This window comes from Struthio camelus, chromosome 1, assembly GCF_040807025.1.
Source record: "Struthio camelus isolate bStrCam1 chromosome 1, bStrCam1.hap1, whole genome shotgun sequence".
Classification (NCBI taxonomy): Eukaryota; Metazoa; Chordata; class Aves; order Struthioniformes; family Struthionidae; genus Struthio; species Struthio camelus.
This window is the reverse complement of record NC_090942.1, coordinates 195861857-195882665: the sequence shown is the minus strand read 5'-3', so window position 1 is coordinate 195882665 and position 20809 is coordinate 195861857. Positions and strand designations below refer to the sequence as shown.

The 20809-nt window shown below is 37.4% G+C and overlaps 1 protein-coding gene across 6 annotated transcripts in view; it reads right to left on the bottom strand.

Moving 5' to 3' along the window:
• The window catches only part of POSTN (periostin), a 37521-nt gene extending 20417 nt beyond the window's left edge, over positions 1 to 17104 (bottom strand). For 3 of the 6 annotated variants that reach the window (XM_009686448.2, XM_009686447.2, XM_009686449.2), the window contains exons 1-9: positions 16894 to 17079; positions 15304 to 15402; positions 9155 to 9219; positions 7912 to 8069; positions 7064 to 7228; positions 6370 to 6516; positions 3536 to 3677; positions 430 to 642; positions 120 to 254 (exon numbers count right to left, since the gene is read on the bottom strand). In XM_009686448.2, the coding sequence (XP_009684743.1) occupies positions 120 to 254; positions 430 to 642; positions 3536 to 3677; positions 6370 to 6516; positions 7064 to 7228; positions 7912 to 8069; positions 9155 to 9219; positions 15304 to 15402; positions 16894 to 17015 (1246 nt within the window). In that variant the 5' untranslated portion in view covers positions 17016 to 17079. Of the gene's footprint in view, positions 1 to 119; positions 255 to 429; positions 643 to 3535; positions 3678 to 6369; positions 6517 to 7063; positions 7229 to 7911; positions 8070 to 9154; positions 9220 to 15303; positions 15403 to 16893 lie in introns of all 6 variants that reach the window. The other 3 variants (XM_009686446.2, XM_009686445.2, XM_009686444.2) reach the window with 2 other exon arrangements.
• Between the last annotated feature and the right edge of the window lie 3705 nt (positions 17105 to 20809).

The window sequence follows — 20809 nt, the reverse complement described above, 5'->3', positions numbered from 1 at the left end:
CTTTCTTTCCTTGGGACTTGGAACAAGGACTGGGGATTATTTTGGAAAATAGCTCAGTGTGGTATACAATCTTTTTGTTTATTTTTATGTTCCAAATGTAATCTTTTAAGGCTACTAACCTGAGAAAGCACCATTCAGAGGAGCCAGGAGAGTGTATTGGCCTTCTGGTCTTAGAGAAGATGCCAGTCCTAGCTGTGCCACCAGGTCCGTAAAGGTAGTCTGCTGGGCACCCCCAAGCTCAATGACTTGCTTGGCTGCAATTGAATAAGGACATAAGAAAAGATCTTTTAACATATAATCGATTTGTTCCCTTGATTTGGATTGTCCATAATCACATATTCTTATTCATGGCAATACACGTGAGGGAATCTAGGTAAGATTGTAGAAAACATCTTCGGTGTAAAAAAACTTGTTATTTACATCACTCACCAGAATCAGGAATTAGCACTTGATCAATGAGATGGATAACACCATTGCTAGTCACAATATCTTTGCGTTTCACCATCTTCACTCCATTGACAGTCAGGCTTTCGCCATCACAACCAACTTCAACTGTGTTTCCTTCCAAGGTTTCATAGACTGCTCCACCCATGATAGCTTCAGAGCACTGGAGAGTATTTAAAATATGGAACTTCATCAGAGCTGCAAGAAAAAGAGAAGAAAGTCCATGTGTAGGTGTTTAGATACAAGTAGAACAAATGAATATATCATTTAAATAACCTTTAGTTAAGTAGCTTTATTTCTAATAGTTTACTAGCTAATTTGACAAATACTTATTTAATGATATCTTCTATACTGAGAGTTGTTTGTAGAAAAATTGACAGTACACACCTCTAAATAACAACTACAGTTAGAAATCTTTGGCATATCTGATATTATGAAAACTAGGCCTACTATGCTGAGACCTGTGAATACGAGAGAATATACTTTAGCAGCTGCAGATGATTTGTTTCAAATGGACCTTAGAGTACAAAATTCTATTGGCTATTCAGAGTCAAACTCAAGATTTGTTTCTTGTTATGTGTTTCTATATAACGTTGAGATTCAGTGTACCATCCCCTAGGGATACCAATAAAAATCAGCTGAAACTCCTGAAGGCAAACTGGAACTAAAAAAAAAAAAAAAGCTATTTCAGAGTTCCCTTTCTAGCCCTTATTTAACATTAAAACTAGCTCAGAACCCTCTTTCTACTGGTCTCCACTGAGATATTGCACAGTGACCTAATTTGGCCATAATGAATGAAAATTCACTTAGTGCTGTGGCGTTCATAATTGAAGAAAGGGACTTAGCCTCAACAGCTCAATGTAGGAAGCTCCTGGTACGGGGTCATTTCAGGGGTAGACAGCGGTACACATATGTGACGCAAGTTTTCAGAGAACATTTGGTTCCAGTGAAGATGATGGACTCCAGGATTAAACACATTTACCACACAAAATTAACTACAGAATGAATTAGCCAGTTCCAGCTTCAAGATTGCCTCTGAAGTCCCAGCTGTTGTCTGTTCTACTTGGAGAATTTATGTGAAGGCAGCACAAATAATATCAAGAAAACATCTCTTTATGAAAGAATTAGTAGCAGCTCTGCTTTTACTTCTCCTTTCAATAAGTAGATGGGAAACAGACTGTTAATTTCAGTCCTAAAGTGAAAAGAAAAAAGTCACCACTTGGTGTGCGAGGGGGGGAAATCTCAGAACCCTTTAGCCCACGTGAGGGAGAACTAAAGGGAGTAAGCCAGGAAAAGCATCCTTTGCATATCTAACCCATCTCTAAGAGGATTCTCTAAGGATGTCTCTAAGAGACCTTAAATAGTTACCACACCAGGGGGGAAAACTACAGTCTCAGACTTTATTCCACCGTTTCCATATAATGTTTCCAGACATCCTCCTTGTACGTGCATCTTGAATCAATTGGTCTCTTTGTGTATAATTTAAAGTAAGAAGAAAATGCAATCCTACATGGCACAGTAACTGCTCTTTCCTTAATGAGGTGGACAGACGTTTGGTACAATTTCAGCTATAATAATTCTAATGGGGCTTCCTTTTTTTGTTTTATGGAAAGTAAATTTTTTGAGGTACAAATACAGTTAGTCAATGCTGATTAAATGTAGTTGCTTACTTTTCATTTGTTGCCTCGATTATTGTAGTATTCTTAGCCCTAAAAGTCACATACTTACAGGTAAATATATTAAGGAGAATTGTAATTGGTTGTTCATCAGCTTTCTAAAGGAATAAAACTTAGGCCTGAATTTATGTCATCTAAATCTAGGCAGTTAGTTGGGGCACTTCAGTTAGAAAATCAAAGCTTGTCATGTAGAAAGAAAGAGGTGCCTCCACAAGGCGATATATCCCAAAGGTCTGAATTATGCCTTGGAGATGCACTTTCTTCTGTTAACTCTGGATGGTCAAGTATGCTACCTTAAATCTGTTTGGATGAATCTGAACTTTATTGCTCAACAATACGTTTTAAGACTATATTCTAATCTTCAGTCTCTCTGCTCAAATATGGAGTCAATTTCACTTCTTTTCTTGACCTTTTCTGTAAACTCCTTCAGCCTGGATAAGGGGAAAACTGCTATCTTCTATAATATCAAAACTGAATGATGAAATAAGCTGCACATCCACTGTCACATAGCACTTCACAAGGGATTGCTTGAAATGAGCGAAAGTCTGATGTCATTAGTGAAGTTCTTCCTGGGATTGTTTTGGGATTTCTCTGGCGTATTCTTATTGGATCCTCAATGAAAGACTTGTGCAGTTCTAGTGCACGCATTGCTTCTATGGAAGTCAGCAAGGAAACTGTGCTATTAACACCACAAGTATCCAGAGTATTCAAGTCTAAAGAACCAGATTCCTGGCAGAAGTAATTTGGCGGGAGCCTTCCAGTTTGAAATACGTAGTGATGAGCAGCAAGGTGGACTCCTGGAAGCAGGAGCGGACTGCATCTTTGTTAAAGAGGTTAAAATGAGATTACCTATGATTGACTTCACATTAATGGTAACATAACTTTCCTTTTATTAGTGGTTCATTCCATTACTGTTCACATAAAAGACTGTTTCAGTCATTATTTATTTGTATTGTGGCTCCCAGAACGATAGATGAGCTGCCTGTTGTAGTTTGTCAGAAAATACAGTACCCTATAACCTCCATTTACATGGCAGAACTTGACTTTTAAAAGAGCATCTCCTTTTTTTATGGAAAAGCAGTTTATGTTTCCCTCACAGTCTTATGAACCCAAACCCCAAACTCAGATATCCCTCCGTTACTAGAGGTAGGAATCTGTATCTGATTCAGGCAACCAAACTATTTAATACACCCAAGTGCTTACATTTTCACATAAAGTTTACTTTAAGAAGTTATAGAAACTAAGTTTTCACTGCATTTGAATCTTTAGATATCTGGAAAAAATCAGAGAGAAAGCAGATGACAGCTGAGTTACGAGATTTCAGTAGCTTAATTTCAGAGCTACAAGGATCATGTAATTTATACCTCTTGATCTACTGCCCTGTCTTTATCATTTGCAAAAAACTTTCAACATACCTTCAGATGCCACCTTGTCACCCATGATCCTTTCTAAGACTCCCCTTGGAAGTTTCTCAAAAGCTTCATTAGTAGGAGCAAAGAGTGTGTAATGACCAGGCTTTCCAAGGGTATCCAAGACATCTGATGTGATGGCAGCAGCCTAGAAAAAAAATTTGGCTATGAAAGTATTACCTGAATACCTTAGCCTTTTGGGCACAGGAGAACAAAACACACATGCACGTGCACAAAACAAACCTATTGCTCCCTAATTTAGAATTATGAAAAAGTCAAATCTTGCTCTTGAACACTATTGTTAAATTTATGCTGAAAGCTCTGTGAGTTGTTGATAGCAGGACAACTGCTATGAAGACAGCACTTATCACAGAATTTCTCCTGTGCTTTCTTCACCAAATGCTCACAAGCATTTTAATGCTAGACTGAAATCAGTGCTAAGTGGAAAGATGTGATAAAAAGAGAAATGACAAAAATTAATAGAAAATAGAATGGTATGGGAAAAACAGGTCTTGATATGCTGAGTTACCTCCTTCATTTAGCCAATACTAATCATAACATACTGAAAAAGCTGACAACAGGGCAGAAATTCTTACTTTCATTGCCTGAATTTTTAGCTGAAAAATGTGAATATAGGTTTTGCCAAATTCTCTTTTGGCAAATTCTGCTGAAGATCAAAGTAAAGATCTATCGCAGACACTACTTGACCCTGGAATAATAGAAGATTTGTTATACAGCTGCATAACTAATTTATTTAAATGCATCTCAAGCTTCGAGCCTAGGGTTTTAATCCCTAAAATTTTATTTAGTTTTGGAAATAAAAATGTAAAGATAAACAATACTGATAAAAGCCCACCTCTACTTTCTGGTAATAAAGCAGAGGGAAGTAGTCTGAATGAAATAAAACCAAACTCAGTATTTTTCCAAAAATTATACTTTTCCTCTTATTCCTTATATAAATCTTAATTTGTTCATAAAAATCTCCTCCACACAACCTTGCAATTCATGGGTTTCCATCATTGGATAAATCCTAAACCAGAACACTGGGACAATATTTATTTGTTTAGTGGCTGTAGCCTGTCCTCCCTAGAATCAAAGACTGAAAAAAGAAAGAAAAACGCAGGAAAACGTAGTTAAGAGTATTGTGAGAATATATGAGAGATTGAAATGTAGTGTGATATATTATGCCAGCATAAACTGAGAACAGATTTTCTAGAAAAAGATCATATGTAAAACTGAATGTATATGGCCTTTAGTAAAGCATTTCCTCAGTTCAGTATGAAATATTATTAGCTCAACCCAGGATGAAAGGACAAAGCGGGTAAGAAACTAGCCAACTAGAAGATGAGTATAACCATCCTAAAAGAAGAAGTATGCTGGAGGGAGAGACTGCCACTAAAATTTCTCGGGGAGTCTCAAGGCTGATTTTGTTTAACATTTGCATTAGCACTCTTGCTTTTGGAGCAAAAGTCATTAGTGGTATTTGCTGGTGACACGTACTTGTTAGCTACAGGGAAAGCACAGAAAGATCTTGCCCACATTCCTGGAGGAACAGAAGGGAACTCAGTGAAATTTAGCAGTGTGAAGTACAAAGGCACGCACATTGGAATTAGCAGGTATGTGTGCTATAAACTGGGAGCTCATCTTTCAAAAAGTCAGAAGAGCAGAGTGAAAAGTGATACAGCTGAAAGAAAAACAAGCATGACGGTCGTATGTATCTGAAAAACCAGTAAGTTTTCTCAAGCAGAGTTACGCAGGTATGCAAGTTAATATAAAGAAATAGGTAAGACCTCATCTAGGATTTGGTGGAAAAGGTCTACTTAAGAGTTCAAGAAAGTTAAACCTAAATGGAAAAAAATACCGTAAAAATGCACAGAAAAAAAAAGATTAAGTGAATAGAGATTTCTTTTTCAAGTGGAGACTAGAAAGGGTTGGCTTGAACATTCGGTTTTATAAAGGGATTAAATTATGTGGTTGTCTGTAAGAGCAAGGGACTGGATTGGGGAAATTCAGAGGGTCTTTTTCAGCTCTGTGCCTCTGTATTTGAAATTTTTTTGCATTTATCAAGGAGACAGAAGAGGGAAGAGGACAACAACTACTTACAAAACCATGGCATACTTTGCTAAACATGTGCAGTATGAAATCCCTTTAGGCTAAGCAGAGAGCGGAATCTGCCTAACAAGGACTCTGAAGTAAGAAAAACAGAAATTCAAATATCAGAAATGCATTTAAAAATACATTTCTCATTCCTCTTATCTTCTTCATATCTCTCCTCATCGCTATCATACAAAAGAAGCTTGTATTTCCTAATTTTTCTCATGAAGGAGGAGGTGATGGAAAAGGAAGAAGGGGAAATTACAAACTTGGATAGAAAAGAAGCAGCTTCCTCACTGCTAGAAAAATCCTCCTTGCATTTCTCTGTTGGTGTTCTGAGACTTGCTATGAATCGGGTTCTAGAAAAGAATAACTTACCATTTTATACTGTCCATTTTGAAATAATTTCTATTTATCTAGCACAAGAAACTGCAGCTTGTGTTCAGAAATTGCATTACCTCAGTACTTTAAGAAAAGGCACAACTTGTTACGAGAAGGGACACTTTCTCTCATATTGATATGAGGTGCAACCTTCAAAAAAGAGCAGAACCAGACTCCTTATGTAAAATATACATTGCCTTTTTATACGGCTGACTTTGCAGTACTACCTGGAGGAGTCCTCGGTTTACTTTATTTCTGTTCCTTACTGAATGAACCCCTCTTACGTTTAGGTATCATACACGAATAGACAGAAAAGAAGGAAACTCTACAAGACCAGAGAAGTATTTTTATTTTTGTCCGCTTACTCTGAGAGATGAAAGATCATCCTCGGCTTCAATGAAGTCTTGAATGGTAGTTCCAACAGGGGTCAGGACGCGGTCAATGACATGAACAACACCATTGGTAGCAATTTGGTTGCCATGGATGATCCTGGCACAGTTAACAGTAACAACCTATTTTGGAAGAATTGAGCAGCAGAAGAGTAAGCATTCCTTTGACCATACACTTGTAATCTCGTTCTTACGGATTGGCAATGTATGTACTGTGCCTCATGTGTTTATAGTTATTCTTTCAAATTTTATTTTTAAACAAATAAAACCTTGTAAGACTTGAAAGACTAAGTAAACCCTTAACCTTGTAAGATTTAAAAGGCTGAGTAAACTCTTCTGCAAAGCATTCAGCTAGCAATGGATTTTTTGCAAGCCACATTGATTTCATATTCATGTTTTGTTACTGCAGTTCTTCAGATTAGTTTTCCATATCTGGTTGCATCGTCATTGCATTGTTTTCTACTGATGTAATCTGTAGTCTAACATAAACATTTCCATGCACTTAAGGCAAAAAAAGATGAGTGACTTAACTGGAAGATTTCTAATGTTTTAAAAATAAAATTCAGCCTAGGTAAATAATCGATGTGTGTCCCCTACAACCCTAATTGCTTCTACCATGCATTCTAATCTAAATAAAAAAAAAAAAAAAACCTCATGAGACTAGACTTACCCCATTAGGATAATGGTTAATAAGCAGCTTCTGGTCATTATACATGGACACCAGTGTCATGCCATTCTTAAGATCTTTTGTCAACATGCGCTTGTTTACCATGTGGTGGTGGAGAGCATTATACAATTCAATATTTACATTGTCAACCAAATTCCTGTGAATTTCCTAAAGAAGAAAGGAGTTTAATCAATTAGAAGCTTCAAGGACACTCTTCCAGTCAGACAGAGGTACATACTATTTTACTTTAACATCTGCTTTCAATGTATATGACACCAGATACCGCAATGGATTCCATGGAGTCACATGGATTCCAGTACGTATTGACCTGCCGTTACTTAAACGGTGCTTTAATCTGATTTGGTTACAAATGGAAAAGAAGAGGTTTCATGACAGACAAGTCACTGAAGGTGCTTTGATTCAATACTGATTTTAAGTAAAAGCATTACTAAAAGGAGGACCCCTGAGTCATCAACAAAGCAAAACAATTGCACTTTACTCCCTGATATTGATGATATTCCTGTTAATTTCCCCCAAATTATGTTAAAAACAGCAACAATTTTAATATTTGTCATGCTTCTGCTTAAATAAGAACCATTTATAGCTGCTTCGTGCTACTGAAATAAATTCAGACTCCCTCTCTAGCTTCAGTAGTATCTGCTAAGCATATGCTTTCATTTATTGTAACTTTTGAAATGTCCATTTACATCTAAGATCTCACTATTGTTTCTAGTCTAATTTACAATAGACTAGGAGTTCCAGCTAACAGAGCAACAGTAGCTGAAAGTGAAATATGCTTGCACACACACACACACACACAAACACACACACACATACGCACACACACTTACTGAATTTAATTGCTCCCAGGCTTCATTGCTTGGTGCAAAAAACGTGAATGATCCCCGCCCTTCAATCTCTTCTCTCAGCTTTGACATGTCAGAATACTGCTGAGTGGAGGTAGCTCCCACAATACCAAGGGTGCCATACACATGATCAATAGGAGCAACTAAAATAGACAAGAGGCAAGAACACTGCAAACTCTTCATTCAGTTTCTCACAATCAAATCTGCTTTGGCTGTTTTGCTTGGACAATAGAATTCGCTTTATGAAACTGTTCGAATCAATATTAAAACAGTGCGCACTTGGATTAAAATTGTATGGTCAACATATTCCAAATCCATTCAAACACATCTGTTCGCTATTTTTTTTGGTTTATTTAATGAGCTGAAAAATTACTCCGATCAAACAAAAACAAATATTGTAATAATTTCCGTAGAAAAATGTTTTGCTTTGTGCCAAACCCAACCTGAAATGGGAGTTTGTCCTTTTGGGACCTTTGGAGGAGGAGGAAAGTAAATGCCATCCATAATCACAAAAACTGCAAAGGAGTGGGCAGCATTTGGGCATGGTGGACTATAATTCTTCCTCTGAGGACTCTTGCTGTTCTTCCAGTGTGTGACATGTGTAGATATTAATTCAGTCAGAGAAAAAGAATGGCTGTAGTCTCATTGTTAAAACACTGCTACATGAGAACAGGAGTGATGTCTCCTAATTTTAGGCATCTATAGGTCAGACAACTGCACGTGAGCTAGTTACCCTTGGCTCTCTTTATGGTCATGGGGGGGAACAGGCAATTTTAGAATGTGACTAACCTCATTCAAACTCAGTAAACATCTGAAGTTAGATGAATTAATCTAAACAAGATTAGCTCTGCCCAAGATACGCCCAATTCTATTATAAATTCTATTGACTATAAAAGGATGGTTCAGATATAGGGATCTAAAGTTATAAAATATATCCCACCTCGGATGACTGTCCCCTGTTGCAATTATGTTTATTTATGCACAAATATAATAGCACAAGTAAGAGAAATTAAAAACTCCCGTCCTCCTTTCTACTCCTTCTACCATGATCAAATTCAACGCACGCTGATTTTTTAACTCTGCTGGCCGTACAGAAATGCAGTTGCATATTCTCAGGCAACTCTTCTTAAAAACAGGTGATAGTATCTCACATTGGCCACCTTTTAAATTCTCCTGAGTTGTGATGCTTCTCGTATACTGACTCATCCATATGAAAATAAGGTTATACCTGCAGGACATCCTCTCATACCATCCATCTTCATATAGCCTGGACAACATTCATATAAAACAGTTCTGTGGAATACAGTTAAAGCCTCAGTTAAATAATAGCTAGGAAAAAATTATATCAAATTTATCTCACATTCTCATTTTTACTTTTTTATTGCTACTTTTGCATTGCTATGTAAACACTCTCCAGATCTTCATCTCTTTTTTACCATTCAACTTTTTTCGATATAGACTACTAATTAGTTAGGGTGTACTGTATACTACATGCAGGACTTTTGAATTTACAGTATGATTGCGGCCATTAAGTTTAGACTAAATGCAAGGAAGGAGCATGGGAGGTGATGTGAAAATCATGTAGTTATTAAAAGACGATGTGACTAGAATAGCTGCTGAGGAAAATTAATTTGATGGGTCTATTCTGAAAAGATTAGTTGAAACTGAGGAAGGGCAGACATAAAGATGGTGGGGATACTGTGTGGAAGTCATGGCAGCAGGGCTGTAAAGGCAAAAGAAGAAAGTTTATTTAAACTGAACAGAAATTAAACTAGGTGAGGTCAACTACATACTGGACAGAGGAACAGAATAGGTATTTAGGAGAAGGTCCTACTGATAGATGCCGACAGAAAGTCAGCAGAGGCAGAGCCTCAGGCTACCAAGGAAGACTCTGAAGAAGCTCAAGAATAAGCGAGAGAACTAACTACAAACAAGCATTAAAGCACTCCATGGAGAAGGAAGAAGGAAGTCAATAAAGACAGGATGTCTGGAGACAAGGGAAAGTTCACTGGTAAATTTAGTGAGGGTGAAAACCAGACTGCAATCATTCAAAAAGAGAGTGAGAAGAGTATGTCATCATAGCATGTATGACAATTTAGCAATACATTGATACCAAGGAACTGTTGTATGATGATGTTAATAAAATAGCTTCATTCTTGAATATGTGTAAAGTATACACAACAGCAGAACAAGGCTAATAGTCATAATTTTATAAACATTCAACCTAACATTGAATGTCTTAAAAGGCGTAATGTCTTATTAGTTAATATGATGGAAACAAAAGCTTTAAAAAGGACGTGACTGACAAATTCTGCTCTCCTATAAGAAAGCATGACTTTACTAAAGCCCACAGAGTCAAGCCCACAGAGTTATTGCAGAGTTGCTTTTGGCCGCTTTAGGAGAAAGAATGCCAAAAAATTGCACCATCTTAACAAAATTTAAAATAAAATTTGCACCTTTAGACCTTAGACTTCAGTTATTTCTTTTCAAATTATGATACACTGTGAATTACCAGGCCAATTTTCAATTCTAGTTTTACTTAACAGATGTATTTTTATATGTGTGGCTGATGTTGGCAGTACTAGAGTTCTAAACAGTAATTTCTTGAAGATTTTTGCTGAGTCTTTACCACTGCATTCCAGCTTTTAAACTGGAGACTCTCAGCGGCAGCTGTGTAGGGTTCTCTCATTTTTCATAAGCTAAAGCTGACAAAACATTAGCCACAAACACATTAAACTGAAAAGCTTACTCAAATGAAAAGTTGGACTTCAACTGCACTGTCTATCTAAACTATTTGAAGAGACTAAAAAAATGAAAACAGACTGGAACAGCAATAGAAGAATTACAAAGTGTGTTTTTAAAAGTGAGGATCATAATTCCATAATTCACGGCAAATTGATAGAGCTGGCAAAGAATGAAAAAAAAATCTCAATTTCTCTGTGCTATGAAAATACATTGTCTCTCATCTCTGTTTTCTCATATACACATACACACATGACATATTCATCTTTCTGGCATGTGTATCTTTTCAGGTGACAAGACATCTATCAAAAGTGTTCGTGCAGCTTTTTGAAAAGAGCCGTTTACTGAATGGCTATCTCAAGGGAAGGCAAGATGAGTATGCAGTTTGGGCTATAGATTCTCTAACTAATAAGGAAATTAACCTTGCCCCTTTCCTCCTAGTGACATCCCTGCCAGAAGCTAATGGAAAAAGAAATCTGACTAAAGAAAACTGTACAGCAGAATAGCAGTCAGAATGTCCTCCCAACTCTGTGAACCGTTTTTTCATGAGAAAATACTTTTTATCTCCCCCCACCACGACCCTGCCCCACACCCCTAGGCAACAATGGAAGACTGCAGTCTTAATTAGCTTTTGGAGAAAGCAAAGAGGAAGCTGAGTTATAAGCATAGCATAAGATATGGCAAGTTTGCTCTTTTTACAATGTCCAACTACGATATAACTAATGAAATGCAGAGAATTGGCTGACGAGCATAGTTAACCAAGATAATGCTCCTCCAGCCAAGCATTGCAAGATCAGTGCCTTTTTTGTCATACTACTTGTAATGTAAAGTGCAATATTTTCCAGTCATCCAAATCTGAATGACTATAACTTCCTACTTATAGTATTCACAGTCCCTCATGGTTGATTACAATTAAAAAGTCCCTGTATCAGCTGTGCTCAAAATGTAGTGAGGAAGATGAAATGGGAGAAGGGGAGTCTGTTAGGCAGATCCCAAGATAAAATCAGAATCAGTTAAAATTCAATGCAAGATGCAGTTCCTCAGCACCACCCACGTACTGAGGCAGTACACAGGGGAAGTACCATCTCACACCATAATTTATCCTCATCTGTATCACCCTGCTTGTTCAGGATAAGATGAAGTCCAAGTGAAGAGAGTAGATACTCAGATAATCAGATAGTGTGCAATGCTGCATTCTTAAGGTTTTTTTTTTTTTTTTTTTAAGCACTTAAGCCATTCCCACCTCATTCTGATGTGGAAAGTATAATCTCTAGCGAAAGGGGACAGAGCTAGACTATCTTATGTTCTCTTTGTCTTAGCAGCTGGCAGTTTATTCAGATCAGGTCTGAGACTCATCCGGTTCTTCTCCTTGCTGGCATGATGATAAAATATTCTCTAAAAAAATAATGCCTAGCTTTCTAGTCCAATAGACTTCTATTTTAGTAAATCTTTAGTAAATCTTTAGATTGTATCCCACTTGGAAATTAACAGTAGTGGATAGGAAATGTAAATGATTGAAAAGCCAATCTTAAATTAACATTCTATAGATCATGTACAAAAGTTGGGAGAAGAATAGCTAACATTGATATTAACACGAAGAACAAACAGTGATTTTGTTTGCATAGCTGTTCTTCTTGTTAAAGTAACCTCTTTAGTAATATCTGCTGGTCTTACTTTTGTGTGTGTGTGTGTGTGTGTGTGTACACAGATTATAAAACTTTCCATTAACCGCTAAGACTGAATTATACCAATGCTCTATTATAGCCAAAATAATAGCAGAAGTTCTATAATTTAACTTAGTCTTATAAATATCCTTTTCCCCCCTCCAGCCTCTCTTTTTTGTGGAGCCTCATATGTTCAAAAATAACACCCGAGTCCCACTGCTAAGTGTCTTCCAGTGGTTGGCTCCAGCAGGTTTCTTCTTTAGGGTCTTACATAGGCTCTGGGAAATGCTTTTCAGCCTACCTTCCTCTAAAGCCTCATCAGTGAGGTGAACCAAGTCACCATCTAACTATAGTTCATTGTATCCAAACTGTCTATTGCTTCAAACTATTTTTTCTGGCTTATCAAGGTATCTCTCATTGCATAACTCATGTTACTGCTGTAGCTCAGTAAAGCGATGAATTTCCTCTCAGCTTTGTGCTGAGAGCACTTTTGCTTATGGGAAGACATGACATCTATCTAGGAATAAAACCACAGAAACAGTTTTTTTTTCTAAAATTGGCTTTGAGAATATCCAAATTTCAGTCTAAATCATTTTCAGGAAATATCTTTCTTCCTAATGTGTCTGTAGTGGAATAAAATGCAGTGCCAAAGAAGTCAGTGGTATGGCAGACTTTACTGAAAGGTGAAATATTTTGGACTGTTTACAATACGTACATTGACGAAACGGGGAAGTTAGCATTATAATGCCCCCTGGAGGGCAAGGGAAGATTCTGATGAAGACTATCAAACTGTAGAGCCTCAAAAGCTGAACATGGAGGTGGGACAAATGACCAGACAGAGTCTAATTTGACTGCAAATTGATCTTTATTATCATCCTCAAATCCCCAAACCTTATGCACAATTTGCATGAAAAAAAGGTTCTAATCTGGCTGGAACTGCTTATAAAAACAAAGCCAAAATCAAAATGGGAGCAACGGACTGGTTAGAATTCTAGGTAGCAAACTGCATTCCCGAGAAACTTCTGGGGATTTAGAATAATCGCGTCACCTGTTTGGTTAGGAAGTTCAATATGATTTGTGCTAGTCCTGCTCTCGCTTAACGCTGTTCCTTAAGGAGGTGAAAGAAAGAAAGAAAGTAATGATTAATCCAACAAAGCTTATAATAGCTCAGGGTGACAAATTGACCAATGAAAATGAAGTCTTTTTTGGGCTCTGATGGGGCCATGATATCATTCCTTATGTCTAGACTGACTTTAGAGTTTAGACTTCAAAGCCATGGCAGTACTTGAAAGGCAAGACTGTGAGGCTATCTATCTGCCTCACTGTATTAGAAGTATAGCTCAGCTCCATCTTTTTTTGGTATGCTGTCAGAGTACTGAAAACATTTTCTCAGAAAGAAAATAGGAGACAACTTCCTCCCGCGACATATTTCCTCATTGAGGAAGGATCCTTTCCAACATTGTGTCATGATACATAGCATCTTTCCGGAATCTCAGAAAACTCAAAACTTCTGACGCCCACCAGAAAACACAGTACAAGCTTCAGGTCTTTGCCTGACTGCTGTCAGCAAATTCATATGATTGACTTTAACAATGCAAAAATCATTACTTCATGCATCTCTCTCATGTACATGACCATAATTTGGGAGTCTTAATCTTTTACCTCAATAAGTGTAGGGATCATGGCCAAGAAGAACTACTAAATAATTGTTTTTTTAGCCATGACAGCTGAACCAAGTGAGAAATGAAATAAAATGGAAAGTTGACTTTGAAGTAAAATAACAATTTTAAATATGAAATGGTATTTTTTTAATCATTAAGAAATTGTCATATATGTAGATGTACTGAGGATAGCAGGAGGAAATGTAGTGCACTTCGCATTTTAGCCCTGCTAGTGAGGCATGCACACTCTGCATCATATTACATAGTTAGAGAAGTACAGTTACATCACGTTTGTGCCCCCTATCCACCAGCACAAACTCAGATTGTGGTTGCATTTACTTTGTTAAAATAAACTTCTTGGACTTTCTGAAAAGACCATTTAATGAATTTCACACAAGTTCACAAAGTCTTGTCGCCTTAGATCTGTCTGGATGCTGTGAAAAGCTAATGGGAAAATGAACGTAAAGATTTCCTGTGACAACTGCTAAGAAAGTTGTCCGAGTAATTGCATAACAGCAGGAGAAAAAGTGCTACGCTAGGAAAATATTAGTTTATTCCATTCAGTAAAAAATATCTCTCTGTGATAAATTACTGAATTCTAAGTGAGAGAGGTGGGGTAGAGTTCTGGACTGGGTTTTTCGGTGTGTTCATACCCTGCAGTTGAAGCAGAAGCAGTGATTCTGGTACTATCGATTCTTCACCACAGAGAAAGCAGAGACTGGCGTTGTGAGAACAGGTGACAATCAAAACAGAACTGTAGGCGCAGATCTCAACAGAATGCCAAACTCCCCCAAAGGACGCAGACTGAAGATGCCTACTCTATATCCACAAGCGTGCTCTGATTTCATGCGTCTGTGGAGAGGTGTGGTCTGGGCACACGACTCCGCCATGTGTTGCTGAGTTCTTTTCACAGTTTGCCTATTACTTCCCTCTGTGTTTTTGGGGCAGGTCATTTATCCTCCTATCTCCTTGTGTTAAAAACAGAACTGCTAACACTTCACTCCTGAGTATTGCTTCAACTAACGCCTTAAAGCCCTTTGAACTTAGAAAGGCACTGCACACTGTGCTGTCATTTTCAGACTTTCCACTCCTTTTGTAATTATTTTTTGGCCACAGTTATTGAGTCAGTTATCCAGCTGGTTTTAAAGCAGCTAAAGAGAAGCTGAAATGCTTTAAACTTATGAAGCAAATTTTTCCTGCCCATGCATTTGAAACAAAAAGGTGGTTTGCCCCTGAGAAAAGAAAGGTTTTCTAATAGTATGTTATACTATCTCTATGAATGGGGAATAGTTTTCAAATAGGATACTTACGCTTTCTTTCCGCAGATGGCTCCCTGGTACCAGTTTCTGCAGGTGCTGAAATATTTCTTTTTCGTTCCCATAACTTGCTGAAGGGCACAGACATTTGGGCTACGGGGGGAATGGGAATCATTTTAAAAAGAATTTGTTGTGCACCTCTGGAAAACTTACATGTAGAATAGCAGCAAACAGTCTCTAACGGGCAAGGGTGAGAAATGGACATCTGGCTTCTCTCCTCAGGGCAGGTGTGATTTCAGGCAAGCACAGTTCCTTGGACAGCCCACCTTCCCCGGGGGAGAGGCAATTCCCCTCCGTCCTGGCTTGGCCCTCTGCCTCTGACGGACAGCAACTGCCAGCTGTGTCAAGCTTCAATATGCCTTACACATCTCCCCCACCCCGAAAAGTGGATTACCACCCACCAGGGGCTCAGCTGTGAATGCGATCGCGCTTCTCACACTGAAGGTTTTGTTTTGTGCACATCTGTGCTGCTGAGGGTCGTGGGGAATTGGGGAAGAAAAGTGACTTTTTTATGTAGAAGGAAACCCTGTCTTCTGTAAGTCAATCAGCTATTTTGATTACCAACCGTCTGGCATACCGCAGGCGTCTAAGTAAACATTTTGGGAGTTACTGGGGATCAGAGGGCAAAATGCTATGTAAATAAAAAGAGTCAGAGATTTGAAGTGAGGAGAACTTATTCTTAGTACGGTGGTGTACAGGAGAGGAATTACTTGAGAGCAACTTTAAAGAAGCAAAAGTATTTTGTCACTAATTACCACACTTTTACAGTATAAAAGTTCAGCAGTTCAAAAGTTAGTTCACATTTGCTTTACAACAGTGGGAAAACAGTTAACTATTTATTTAAAAAATAAGTGTGAGTGTGTGTGTGTGTGCGTGCATGCATGTAGGGGGGGAATGCAACAAAGGAAGATAGGATAGTAGACAATCCTCTTCCACAGAATACCTTTTACAATCGAAAGAAAAACTGTTGAGACGCATGTGTTTCCCTGACACTGCTTGTTCAAATTAGTTGCATTTCCCTGAGCGGACTGGCTTGTACGCGTTGCCTTTTGCGCGCCCTGCCAAGAAGTCTTCCCCACTGTTCTAGTGGGAACGGACGTTTCACAGAGGGGTCCCAGTGTATAATCCCGTGTTAAAAAGGATTTATGTAGAGTTCATGATTTTCATTAGGACAGGATAAAGAGAACAAATGCCATGGATTAGGGGTCAATTCTATTAAAACGTTTGATAATAAGCATTAAACATATATGATGCCTCATTATATTAACCGTGAATTGTAATTAACTTCTGTGATAGTAAAATGCATGTGGTTTATTTATTGCTAAGTGATTTTTTTAGATTTTTCCAGATTTTATGAAGTTTAACAGTATGCTGTCTCTCTTTGAAAATCCCCAGAAAATTTTTTATTTAGGAACTGTTCCTGTGAAATAGTTAACATAATAATTAATTTAGAAAGAAAGCTTTACTTGAATCATGCTCAGTAAAAATTCATAGCACACAAATCACATTTAATACAATACAAGGAGAAGAAAGATTAACAAGTCCCCTTTTAAAATATATATATAGAAAAACTCATGTACTTACCCTTGGTCACGTGCCCTTATTCGACTATGGGTTAAAATCTTGTCATAGTGAGCAGAAGCATCTGCTTGTTCAAAAGCAGACAATAAAAAAGCGGAAAACGCGAATAAGGAAAGGATCTTCATCTTTAGTCCTCTATTGCTTCTGGCAACACTAGAAGAGAGAACTGGCAAAGGGTCTGGAGAGCTGACAATTTATATACATGCTGGAAGGTGGTGGGAGGGAACCGCAGGATCAACCTGAAACTTTGTACCACCCTCCTTAGAAAAGCAGTGCTGGCTGCCAGCTTCACTGAGCTAAACTAATACCATATATTAACCGTACAAAATATGCTTTTTTTCCACCCCCTTTTGACTAATTTCTTCCTCATTACAGGAGGCTTAGCATTTTATTCTGCTGACATAACAGCAGAAAAAGTTTGAGAAGTTTAGGCTTTGACTTATGATTTGGTATTTATAGCACAGAAGCATTCAGAAGTTGGGACCATTCTGTGTGGTTTTGTTTAAACCCAGAGGAAGATACTGTCTCTTGCCGTAAGAATTGTACTGGTATACTTTGCTTCCTCATGTCCCCATAGTTATCAACTATGAGTTGTTTGTTTAGTGAAGCTGATGCAGCATTCCAAATAATGCTGTTGTCAATAAACTGGAATAGCCCTTATGTCTTCAGAAAAGAAAAGAAGAAAGTTTCTTGAGCACACATTCTGTTTATGAATTAGTAACTTCATCAAATGCAGTATTAACTTAATATTCATTTTAATTCCAAAAATAATACTTGCTGTCGCAGAGCTTTATGTAGCCATATACAAATCACTGACTATCTGAAAGTGTGAATAATATACCTGTTCATGCACAGAACTTAGTCCTCTTGTGAAGCAGATCGAAAATGTAATTCTGAGCTGTAAATGAGGGAACTGAGGCAGAAAGGTGAAGTTCCAAGCACAAGGCTACAGAAACAATTGGTGCGTGGACTGCAGCCCCAGAGTCTGTAATTTTCACATCAAGGGAAAATTTCTGCCATTCATATAGAAATGTTTGTGTATGTATACAACTTCAATTTATATTCTATAGCTCATTTCAGATCTTTACAAAAACAGGTCAGTCTGTAATGGCAGTACTTTGCTGTAGTTGCTGCCTCCAAACCAGAGAGATTTAATTTTGTGAATAACTGGAAATAGGTGCGGTATTGGACTGACACATCTGGGACTGACATATCTAATTTTAGGACAGAGACAACTGGGGCAAATGACAGTTCCCAGAAACAGTGGGAATTTCCCAGGCATCATTATAGGTAAAGATTACAACTAGACATATGTATATAGGCATTTAATAATTATAGTCATACATTACATAACTATAGCACTTTATGGTTGCTAAGGTTAAGAATAGAGACATTTAGTTAAATGGTAGAGGGACCTTTTTCTACTGCAGCCTGCACTCATCCTTCCTGCAAATGACTGGGGAGAGCTCACAGCAGAATCAGCATCTCTAGGCTCCCCATGTGTGAATTCAGGCAAACTCCACGTCTGAAACCACCACCATCAGATCAGCTCATGGAGGTGATGGGTCAACCAGAGCATATACAAGTTTTAAGGAAATACCACTGCTCTGCTCATTCTGTTCCTCTCAGAGCTTCTCTCTCACTCTGATCCTTGCATGTAGGGAAGTCTCTGAAAAATATCACCATTTTGATGTCTAGCTATGGCCTTCAGAGCTGCTATTTGGCCTCAATTCATTACTCTTATTTTTCTGTTCCCACAGATGAGAAAACTGGACAGTAGTCCATTAAAGTAATTTGCCAAACTTCATGAAGTCCCAGAACTTTAAATGTGTTTCAGTACTAAATTTCCAAGAGACTATGACAAACAAGAATTAAAATTCAGGAATTCTTGGCTTCTTTATGCCCATTCTACTTTGTTCAAATCAAACAACCCCAAAATATGCTATTTAGGGCTATGAATGATGTTTGTAAATACTATGGTATAGCTATTTGTCCAGTGGGTAGTAAAATAACTGTATACACTTAACAGCTGTGGACTGAAAACCCTTTTGGTCACAGCTCTATTAAATACACCTGAATTTACTTTTTAACTTGTTGTTCAGTATCTATTCTGCAACGATATGGTAATTTTGACACTGTAATACATGTTATCATGACACTATAGTGTATTTTCCCATTGTCAATTGAACTAAAAGCTAAAACGAGGTGAAAAATCAATGATAACAGACACAGATTTTTTTTTTTTTTTGAGAGCCTTCATTCCTGGAAAGGTTCATTCATTTCCTTCATGCTCTGTCAAAAGAACATCTGGCAATATGTAAGGAGACGAAAATAATATTCCTGGGTTAGGTGTCCCTCCAATGACAGAAGGTGGACAGAAATACATTTAGATGCTTGAGGGAGCCATCCTTTGGAGAATATGTATACTGTATTGCAGAAGAAGCACAAAACATTATGGAAGGCTGAAAGTAAAGAAAACATTGGACAGATCTAGCTCCATCCCAGTAACCTGTCTTCTCAGAGGTGCTTCTTTCCTGATTCTCTCATCTCACAGTATAGGTCATGTTCTTCTCTCCCACACTTACCACATGGGTCAAAAAGGAGTAGAAGTTAATGCTGCCCCATGCGCTGAGCTCCTGTCATTTAAAGAGCTAGCCACCACAGTTCCAGAAGGAACAACCTGGACAGGGTAAATATTCCCAATTTTTTTCAGATTTATGATTGGAGATCAAATTGCAGAGAACTCTAGTTGTTAATGTAAGTCTCTCTGTGGGTTCAGGTGGGCAAAGAGGTACAGGCGGTCTCAACTCTTACACTGGTGGTTCTTATTAATACCATTCTCTTCTCTGTTCTACTTGTCTTTGATTCTTGTAGGAGCTGTACATCGTTTCCAATTCCACATGAAGAATGCCTACTAATGTTAGAAAACTTCCATTTCCACTTCAGAGGTATAGAAGAAAAAGTCTAAAGGATTATCATATGTTAAACTCAATATTCGATATGGTGGAAGACATGTTAAGACAGTACAGAAAATGCTGATGAAGAAATATCCAAACATTAAATCATTAATTGACCAAATTAAAAGAAAATGAACATTAATTGGTAGTATCCTTGGTGGTATCATTATATTTAATGAGAGAAATGTTAGTAAAAAATGAGTCAATGCAGATATAAAGTTCATTGAAATAAAATAGTCTGAGGAAAAAAAAAAAATAACCGTAAGCTTGACTTTCTGTAAACTTTCTAAACCAATGGAGAGTTGCTTCACTAAGCGGTGTAAATAAGCACACAGATTCTAACATGGAAAAAGACAATCTTTAATGGAAATGGCTGTTTTGAAAATCATCAACCAAATGGAAATTGTACAACCTTATGATTTAAAACTATACAGTAGAAAATCAAAAAGCATCAAGAAGAAAAAACACTACAGCTACGTAAGTTCTATTCCACATTCATGTTTATGTTAGAGTAAATAAAAAAAAACAATGACATCAGGCTCTATTTCGCCTTTAATATAACAGTTTAATGAACAGCACACCAGAAAAATCATTTCCTAATTTGCAAGCCAAAATACTGTTCGTTAACACTTGATTCACCTGTGATCATTGCTACTTTATTTATTTTAATTCGATCTTTAATTATTTCACAAGCTGGCTACCCTACAATATTTTTTTTATTTCTTTGGCTAATTACTTTGTGCAATATTATACCTCCTAAAGGAAGTATAATATTGATTGAAAATCTAATTATAAAATTCATTAAAATAGTGCAAGTGTTCTAATGAATATTGCAGTGATAGGACTTTTTATTATCCACAGCAGAAGAAATATATCCAAGGAAATATCTGAGAGTAGTATAAGACAAGTATTGATTTTTATCTACACCAAAATCTGAATATATTGATATGAACAGCTTAACA